The sequence below is a fragment of the Rhinopithecus bieti genome, unplaced genomic scaffold (genome assembly GCF_001698545.2).
Source record: "Rhinopithecus bieti isolate Rb0 unplaced genomic scaffold, ASM169854v2 scaffold_31787, whole genome shotgun sequence".
Taxonomy (NCBI): domain Eukaryota; kingdom Metazoa; phylum Chordata; class Mammalia; order Primates; family Cercopithecidae; genus Rhinopithecus; species Rhinopithecus bieti.
The window spans coordinates 3,928,049-3,937,922 of NW_016814655.1; the positions used below are offsets into that span (position 1 = coordinate 3,928,049).

Sequence of the window (9,874 nt, forward strand, 5' to 3'; positions counted from 1 at the left end):
TGAAAAGGTTGGCCCGGAGACTTTGACCCAGTTTTCTTCAAAGTGTTCTTCCAGAAGCATTGTCTATTCTTTTCTGGAGACTCCCAAGGTTAGAGTGGCTGGGGACCCTCAGGACACTCTATCCCTCCCTGAGACTAGAATGGAATTGAGGGGTGCTCACAACCCTCCCAGCCTAGTTCGCTCCCTGCCTGCTCCACACCAGCCCTGCTGGTTCAGGGTCATGAAGTCTGGCCTTGGGCCAGGACAGTCCACTTTTCTGGTCAGCAGCCCACTGGGTGACTAAGGCTGAAAAGCACAGATGGAGGATCCCAGCTTCCTCCCTGGCTCTGTCCCCACCAGGGTATGTGAGATCCGACAGCCCCTCTGGGGCTGTACCCACCTGAAGATGTAGTGGTGATTGTCCTCCTGGCCTGAAGGGTTTCTCACCCCTGCCCTGCCCTCTCCTCCACTCAGAGTCAGACTCACAGGGCCACTGGTGGCTCTCCCCATCTTCTCCAGTGCCTCCTCATTTCCCTCACACAGGAAAATCTGTCTCATAGGACCCAGAGTAACATACAAATATGGAAAATAAAAAAACTAAGTGGCCGGGCTCAGTGACTCATGCCTGTAATCCCAGCACTTTGGAAGGCCAAGGTGGGAGAATCACCTGAGGTCAGGAGTTTAAGACCAGCCTGACCAACATAGCGAAACCCCCGTCTCTACTAAAGATACAAAAATTGGCTGGGCATGGTGGTGGGTGCCTGTAATCCCAGCTACTTGGAAGCTGAGGCAGTAGAATCACTTGAACCTGGGAGGCAGAGGCTGCAGTGAACCAAGATCATACCACTGCACTCCAGCCTAGGTGACAGAACAACACTCTGTCTCAAAAAAATAGTAATAATAAGACCCAGGTTTCTGTCTGTCTTCATCAGAAGTGCAGGTCACACAGATGGTCATGAAACTTGCAAGACTTATTTGGGATGATCTGACTTAAAATATGGGCTAAGTAACCTTTACAAAATTCATTTTGCAGGTTTCAGGAGTCCCTCAAACATCTGGGCTGTCATCCTTCAGAGAGGCTGGAACTGAGACACAAGGAGAGACCTAGTGACCTCGGAGAGTTAGGAGAAGCAGTGATTTCAAATGCATGTCTGTCACCCGTCACACGGAAGAAGGGCGGGGGGAAAGCCATGCAGGTGTGGGCGTGGCACTTAAGTAGCCTCTCCCATGGGCACCCAGTGGTTAATGCACATGGTTAGCACGTCTCCAAGGGAGGCCATCCTCTTCCGCTATCCCTTTCATGGCAAATGCTGGAACATGGTTGAAGACTCCTCTCAAGGGTCTCCTCTTCCAGGAAGCCTTCAGGCAAGAATAGATGCCCCTTCTGGCTCCTCCTAGCCTGAAAGCCAACATGAAATCTCTCTGGGCTGAGCTGAGTCGTCATATTTTGTTGTTGTTGTTGTTGCTGTTGTTTTACTACGTGTCTGAGACAAGTTCAAAGTCATGCTTTTCATCAAGACCAGAAAATATGCTTTGACTCCATCGGCATCTTTGCCTCACCACACCCAGAATTTGCCTGTGCCCCAAAGGAAGCCCTGACAGCTGTTAAGCCTGAGCATCCAGACCCTAAAGCAAAGAGAAATGGGCCGGGAGGAATGGAGTGACAGGGTGGGGCCCATTTGCCTATAGGTGCTTTGGGCTGGCTGGTCACAGAGGGTGACTCATTCCCCCAGAGAGGATGGGAGTGGCACCAGGGGACCATTGGGTTGGGGAGGGGAGCCTTTGTGGAGAGAGCCTGTCCCTGCCTTAAGTGCCTGCTGGACCCCGGGAGTCTGGGCTGGGGCCTGGACACTGCTTCCTCCTTGACCCCTCAGGCCCTTGGAGGCCGAGAGAGAACCTCTTACAGATCCCAGGCTCATCCCCAGTGCAGCAGACACCAGAAAGGTGGCCAGAGCCTCACTGAGCCCACCCGACGGCTGCCCACCCACCCAGGCTGGAGTCATGGATAAATTCCGCATGCTCTTCCAGCACTTCCAGTCAAGCTCAGAGTCAGTGATGAATGGCATCTGCCTGCTGCTGGCTGTGGTCACCGTCAAGCTGTACTCCTCCTTTGACTTCAACTGTCCCTGCCTGGCGCGCTACAATGCACTCTACGGCTTGGGTCTGCTGCTCGCACCCCCGCTCGCCCTGTTTCTCTGCGGCCTCCTCGCCAACCGGCAGTCTGTGGTGATGGTCGAGGAGTGGCGCCGGCCCGCAGGACACCGGAGGAAGGACCCAGGCATCATCAGGTGCAGTCCCACACCACTCAGTGACCCATGGGCTTTACCAGAGGCTTCCCAGCCACCCACAGGCACTGCCAAGTGCACCCCCAAACCCCAACCATCCTCATTATCAGGGGATTCTCCACTCACCCTATAGGTACTGCCAGGTGCACCCTCTTCTGTCCCCAACTAGGAATTATCGGCTCACAGAGACCCACTTGCCAGTTTCCACTCTGGAAACGTGTTTCTGTTTCTATCATTTGTCACCTTTTCACGGCCAGTGCTGTAAACATAGGAATGGCACAGAATTCTGAATTACCCAGGCCACTCTAGGGACTGCATGAAAACTTCCTCTTTGCCCTCTGAAGTTCTACTGAAAATCAACTGGCAAAAGGCAGATTAATAAGAGAAAAGGCATACAAATTTATTTGATTATTGTTTTATGTGCTGCAGAAGACTTCAGAATAAAGACCTAAAAATACGGGGGAAATGGTCCATTTTTATGCTTAGGTTTAACAAGGTCTGGATAGCCATGCAGAAATAGAATTGGATTTAAAAAAGGGATGAACTAATGCTATAGAAGGAGTGGGGAAACTGAGCAAGGCCATCTAGGTTCTTCCTGGCCTCTCTATACAGTGTTCCTTTCTCCCAGACACAGGGCAGGACCGTCTCTAGAAGGGAGTCTTATGACCTACAGTGAAACTAGGTAGGTCAGATCGTTTCTTTACGGCCAGTTTTTAGACAGAAAGGCGGGGGGAAGTTAGAGTCATATTTTTAGGTTTTATGGTGACAGCTTTGGAGAAAAGGGGTTCTGGTTTCTATGACCCACCTTGGGGAAGATGGATTCCAGTTTCTATGGCTAGCCTTGCGGGAGAATAAGGAGCCAGAGATTGGGTGGGGGGACTGGGCGTGGTGGCTCATGCCTGTAATCCCAGCACTTTGGGAGGCTGAGGCGGGCGGATCACCTGAAGTGGGGACCAGCCTGGCCAACATGGTGAAACCTCGTCTCTACTAAAAATACAAAAATTAGCCACGCATGGTGGCACACGCCTGTAATCCCAGCTACTCGGGAGGCTGAGGCAGGAGAATCGTTTGAACCCGGGAGGCAGAGGCTGCAGTGAGCTGAAATCGTGCCACTGCACTCCAGTCTGGGCGACAGTGCAAGACTCCTTCTCAAAAATAAAAAAGAGATTGGGTTGGGGGAAGGGGAAGGGGAGCAGGTGAGGGTACAGGAGAAGGTTAAAAAAATAACTTTTGCTTCTGGGGTCTTCATTTTGGGATATCGTTTTCTGAGCCCCAATACCACATCTCCACATCTGTCACACTGGCCACGGAATATAATTCACCACATGCTTGAAGGGCCATCCCATGACACGCATAGCAGTTTTTTGCATGTAGTGAGAGGCAATGATTGGCTTAAAGGCTGTGTTCCCTCTCTTGTAAGCTCCCTAGGGTGAGGACCTTACCTACTGCACACCGTGTCCTCAGAGCCCAGCACATGCATGGCACTCTGTAGCAAAGTCCGTTGAAGTTGAGTAATTCATTGCACACCCACGCAGGTCCAAGCTCTGTGCTAAGTGCTTTGAGTGCATGGCCTCTCTGAATTCTACCTGAGTTCTCAGGCTGCACCTTTGTTGGACCCATTTTTAAGGATGGAAACTTGAGGCACAGAGAAGTTAAGTAACTCGACCAAGCTCCCACAGCCAGGAAGTGGCACTGTTCAGATTCAAACCCAGGCTGACTGAACAGGCCAAGCTGGAACAGCTGCCCTTCCTGTTTTGGGACAAATCACTAAGTGCTCTAGATATGCAGGCAGTGATGGAAGGGGCCAGGTGGGCTTTCACTCACTCACCATCTCCTCCTCTCCCCTATTCTCTGATATGGACGGTAGAGGTGTTGTCAAATATCTAATGTAACTTCATAACGAGTCCCCAGTTGCATCTTCTGACCACAATGCCCTCCATAGAAAATGCTAAAGCCAAGGCCAGGCACGGTGGCTCACGCCTATAATCCCAGCACTTTGGGAGGTCAAGGCAAATGGATCACCTGAGGTCAGGAGTTCGAGACCAGTCTGGCCAACATGGCAAAATTCCATCTCTGCTAAAACTACAAAATTAGCTGGGCGTGGTGGTGTGCACCTGTGGTCCCAGCTACTCAGGGGGATGAGGAAGGAGAATCGCTTGAACCCGGGAGGCAAAAGTTGCAGTGAGCTGAGATTGTGCCACTGCACGCCAGCCTGTGCGACACAGCAAGACTCCCTCTCAAAAAAGAAAAGAAGAAAAGAAAATGCTAAAGTTACCACTGCCTAGAACATATTTACAGTTCACACTGGGTAGGTCACACACACACATGCCTGGCATACACCATTGGATGTTTTGTGTACAATCCAATTCAGAAACAACATTTGCATCCAGTGCACCCGCCTGCAGCCTCTGTTCCATGTTCTCAGGGATCACATCTGCCTGCAATTTCGCTGTGCAGGGTGGTCACAGGCACTGGGTGTGTCCCTAGCCTTTTCCTCTGGGGTCCAGTGGGCACAGCTCTACTGGACTCCTGTCCTGTGGCCAACACTCAGTCGAGGTCACTGCAGGCAGGGGCAGAGCTGACCAGGAAAGGCGCCTGAGGTCGGTCAGAGGGTGGGCTCCTGGGATGCCTTGTGGGTGGGGGTGTTAGAGGTGCTGCTTTTGGAGGGTTACTGGGCAGGGCTGCCTTAGCTTAGGCTCTCCTCCAAAAGCAGGCTCTGGAAAGAATGTGATAATGAGTGGGCAACTGGGGCTCAATCCTTCAGGGGACCCCCTAAGGGCATACATAGAACACATCTCAGAATTGTCCCACTGAGGATTTAAGAAGCTGGGATATTTATCCACAAGGCCCCATCCCTCTGGGGTTGAAGGTTGATTTGGGGGTTAACTTTTCAGTGCTTGCAGCCTACCCCTCTCTGGAGCAAAAAATCCTCCAAAGCCCCAGGGGCAGAACAATGCAGGTGCTTGAGGTAGGAGGCCCTCGGGCCCTCCCTGTGAATAGAACCAGCCACCGCAGCCACAGATGCCTCTGGCATGGGCAGGGCACCAGCAGTGTCTGCTGCAAGGCCTAGCTCCTCAATGCTCCAGTCCTGGGGATCCCAGGGGCCCCAGCCCTCCTTCCTCCCTGCGTCTGTCGCTGAGACCTCTACACTGAGAGCTGCAGTCTGATGTAACCCGGCCTGGGACTTCCCAGCAGTCCATCCTTGCATCTCCCCTGCTGCAGCTGACTTCCAGCTGCTCCCTGTGACCCCCCTCCTTCCTCTGCTCCCAGGTACATGTGCTCCTCTGTGCTGCAGAGGGCGCTGGCCGCCCCCCTGGTCTGGATCCTGCTGGCCCTCCTTGATGGGAAGTGCTTCGTGTGTGCCTTCAGCAACTCTGTGGACCCTGAGAAGTTTCTGGACTTTGCCAACATGACCCCCAGCCAGGTACAGCTCTTCCTGGCCAAGGTTCCCTGCAAGGAGGATGAGCTGGTCAGGAATAGCCCTGCTCGAAAAGCAGTGTCTCGCTACCTGCGGTGCCTGTCACAGGTAACTGGGGTGATCCTCCCCTGGCCCTTGCACCCTCACCAATCCCCCGCATTGGTTCTGGAGTGGGGTCGGGGGTGGTGAGGAGGAACAGATGATGGGCTCAGTCCGTTCCCAGGAGGCAGGGAAGCGCTGGAGACCACTGCTCTGCCTTGCCTGCGCCCACTGCACACCTTCTTCCCACCCATGAGAAATAATACTAATCTCCACTTATTGAGCATTTATGTGCCAGGCACTGCAGTGAGCATTTTATATGTATTATTTCATTTAATTTGTGGAACAACCATTATCCTCCCATTCTCCAGGTGAGGAAGCAGGCTCTGAGAGTTTAGTTCATAAGGCCAAAGTCACACAGCTTATAAGAGGCAGAGCAGGGATCCGAAGGAGTGTCATTATTCCTCTTAATCACCTTCCAACAATGTAGGCTGTCTCCAGATGCCAGTCTTCCCAAAAGGCACCAACTCTACTATCTTGGGGGATAAACCCCAGCTCTACCCCCAGCCTAGACTCCAGATTCCACCTATAGATAATAAAGACACAGCCCCTGCTCCTTGGGGAGTCTGACAGGCTCATGGGCTGGCCAGCGGTGCAATGGAGGGAGGACCCGGGTGCAGGATGCACTTGATTCTGGCTCAGACTGTGACCTTGGCCATGGGACTACCCCTCTGGACCTCAGTTTCTCATGCAAAATACAGAGGAGCTTGGTCTCCTCCATCTTGATGGTCCCTGCAGGCTTCAACACTCTAGGCTTTTCCTAGTTCAGTGGAAAGAGCATGGAATTTGCAGTGAGACCAGGGTTTGAATCCTTACTCAGCTGTAAGTTATCAGTCATGTAAAGTTTAGCAAGTTGTTTGCTTTTCTGCTCTCATGTATAAAATACTCACCTTAAATCTGGTGATGTTGAGGGGAGTCCTGTGAGATGCCAAATGAGAGAGCTTTGTAAATTGTGGAAATCACTTCTGTAAATGATAAGGATTCAAATATGTCCCTGTGGTTTAAAGATGTGACTTCCCTGCTCCAGGTCCACACAACTGCCCCAGGTCTTAAGCTGGGCCTTAAAGAGACTATGGCTTTGGAAGGTAGAGAGGTGGAAGAGGAGTCTGCCAGGTGTGGGCTCCAGCTTTAGAGAACTTCGTCAGTTTGTCCTCACTCCTGGCTGGGAACACTCTCCTGTTCATATTGTGTGTCACTGTCATTCAGCCTTCAGTCTTGGCCCTCAAGGTCAGGTTGGGTGTCCCTCCTCTGGACTCCCTCTCTATGACACGTACCCAGTCATCGCCTATTTAATCGTCTATTTCCTCCACTAAGGTAAGAGCTCTGTGAGAGCAATGACTGAGCCCCCAGTTCCTAGCACAGTGCCTCCCACAAAATATAACACAGTGGATGCCTAGATGGGAAGACAGACAGATAAGCACACACAAGGATGACAAAGGACTGGATAAAAAGATGAGGGGGCCGGGCGCGGTGGCTCACACCTGTAATCCCAGACTTTGGGAGGCCAAGGCGGGTGGATCACGTGAGGTCAGGAGTTTGAGACCAGTCTGGTCAATCTGGTGAAACCTCGTCTCTACTAAAAATACAAAAATTTGTTGGGCGTGGTGGTGCACGTCTGTAATCCCAGCTACTTGGGAGGCTGAGGCAGGAGAATGGCTTGAACCCAGGAGGCGCAGGTTCCAGTGAGCTGAATCACACCATTGCACTCCAGCCTGCGCAACAGAGCGAGACTTCATCTCAAAAAATAAAAATAAATTTAAAAAAAGATGAGAGGACGGATGATGGATGGTTGGATAGGGGGTGGATGAGTAGATAGATCAAGGGAAGAAACGAGGAGCATATGGGAGCATGAATGAATGGGAAAAGAGATGGATGGATGATGGACAGATGGAAGGATAGTTAGGAACTTGACTGGATGGGAAGATGACAGATTTACAGTAAGACAAGAGGATGGATGATTGGATGGGTGGAGAGATGGTTGAATGGGTGGATGGATACAAGGATGAGAGAATGAATGGAAGGGAGAATAGATGCATGGATGAAGGATGGTTGGCAGGATGGATGACTGAATAGGAAAGTGCATAGATTTGAGGAAGGATGGATGGGAAATGTAAAAGGAGGGACTCTGGAATACCTTTGCCACACTATACAGGACAATTTCTCAAGTAGCAGATGCTCTAAGAGTTAATTCACTTTACAAGGCCACAGGGGTACAAAAGAGGACATGTAATCTGATGATCACACAATTTTCTTTGTGTTCATTCTTCTCAATTTATTTCCCATTTCATTCAATACTCTGATTAATGAACTATGATGTTTGGAGTGGTATACTGCAGTTAAATTATCTAAGGAGTATTTGAATCCATTGGAAAATGAAGAATATTGTGTAGACATGGTCAAATTAAATATGCAACATTCACATACGTATTCATAAATACATATGTATAGGATTAGGCCCCACTCACACCTAACCTCGGGCCTTCTTACCTTGCAGGCCATCGGCTGGAGTGTCACCCTGCTGTTGATCATCGCGGCCTTTCTGGCCCGCTGCCTGAGGCCCTGCTTCGACCAGACAGTCTTCCTGCAGCGTAGATACTGGAGCAACTATGTGGACCTGGAGCAGAAGCTCTTCGACGAGACCTGCTGTGAGCATGCGCGGGACTTCGCGCACCGCTGCGTGCTGCACTTCTTCGCCAGCATGCAGAGTGAGCTGCAGGCACGGGGGCTGCGCTGGGACAATGCAGGCAGGAGCCCCGAGCCCCCCGCAGTGCCTGAGCCCCCAGAAGTCCTGGACAGTGGAAGCGGGAAGGCCCACCTGCGCGCAATCTCCAGCCGGGAGCAGGTGGACCGCCTCCTGAGCACCTGGTACTCCAGCAAACCGCCGCTGGACCTCGCTGCATCCCCCGGACTCTGTGGGGGTGGCCTTAGCCACCGCGCCCCTACCTTCTCACTGGGCACGAGGCTGTCCCAACACACCGACGTGTAGGGTCCTGGCCAGGCTTGAAGCGGGAGTGTTCGTAGGTGAAATGCCGCTCTGACAAAGGTCTGGAGTCTTTCCAGGCCATGGGGACCCCACAGCAGGCACCCTAACTCTTGTTAGCCTCGTTTTTCAAGTAGCCCAATCTCTGCCTAGTTTCTGGGTGTGGCCTCCAGTGTGCTTCACAAACTTTAATGTGGACTCGGTTCACCGAGGGCCTTGTTAAATACAGGTGCAGACTCAGTGTAGCCAGGACCGAGTCTGAGATTCTGCATTTTGAACAAGCTCCCTGGTAATACTGATGTACTTTTGGTCAGTGGACCAAACTTTGAGTAGCAAAAATCTAAATAGATCTGCCATGGGTTCTGGGTTCTAGAAGTCAATTCTAAATAATAATAATTACCTTAGTCTCTTGCCTGGTTTCATTTGTGTAATTGTCTTTTTTTTTTTTTTTTTTGAGACGAAGTTTTGCTCTGTTGCCCAGGCTGGAGTGCAATGGTGCGATCTCAGGTCACTGCATCCTCTGCTTCCTGGGTTCAAGCGATTCTCCTGCCTCATTCTCCCGAGTAGCTGGGACTACAGGCATGTGCCACCACACCCGGTTAATTTTGTATTTTTAGTAGAGACAGGGTTTCACCATGTTGGTCAGGCTGGTCTCGAACCCCTGACCTCAGGTGATCTGCCCGCCTCGGCCTCCCAAACTGCTGGGATATATAGGCGTGAGCCACCACGCCCGGGCTGTGTAATTGTCTTTAATTCTCTGGGGTTTCTAGCAGCTTATACCAAGGTTCTCATAGTAAGTTCTAGCAAACTCTGCTGGTTGAGTTCCTTTTGAAACCACTAGTTAGTGCCTCTTGCTGGCTACTACAGATGACTACTTTTATATTTTCCTGTTGAGGGGATTTTTCTGTGTTTGAATGTCAAGGGGCTGACTCTCCCAGCTCCAGCCTTCCCAGGCCCCACCAATTCTAGCCAACCAAGGCCAAGCAGCCCTGCCTGGGTCCTCCTCCTTCAAGATGCCGCTCCTCTCAGCCTTCTGCTCTCCTGCAGCGGGGGCAGGCGCTCCTCCTTCACCTTCCACGCACCCCTGCCCCACTGCTAGCCTGAGCCCTGGGC

General features: G+C 51.6%; 1 protein-coding gene across 1 annotated transcript; it reads left to right on the forward strand.

Moving 5' to 3' along the window:
- The first annotated feature begins 1,772 nt into the window (after positions 1–1,772).
- CALHM3 (calcium homeostasis modulator 3) lies at positions 1,773–9,176 on the forward strand. The gene is made up of 3 exons (XM_017851667.1): positions 1,773–2,267; positions 5,535–5,790; positions 8,276–9,176. Exons 1-3 carry the CDS (start codon positions 1,981–1,983, stop codon positions 8,765–8,767), a joined length of 1,035 nt encoding a protein of 344 aa, XP_017707156.1. The 5' UTR covers positions 1,773–1,980; the 3' UTR covers positions 8,768–9,176.
- Positions 9,177–9,874: the final 698 nt, after the last annotated feature.

Excerpts from the sequence above, each read along its gene's own strand:
- CALHM3 (XM_017851667.1), top strand. The coding sequence starts at position 1,981 with ATGGATAAATTCCGCATGCTCTTCCAGCACTTCCAGTCAAGCTCAGAG. Across the intron at positions 2,268-5,534 it reads AAGGACCCAGGCATCATCAG|GTACATGTGCTCCTCTGTGC; the intron begins GTGCAGTCCCAC and ends CTCTGCTCCCAG. Across the intron at positions 5,791-8,275 it reads ACCTGCGGTGCCTGTCACAG|GCCATCGGCTGGAGTGTCAC; the intron begins GTAACTGGGGTG and ends CTTACCTTGCAG.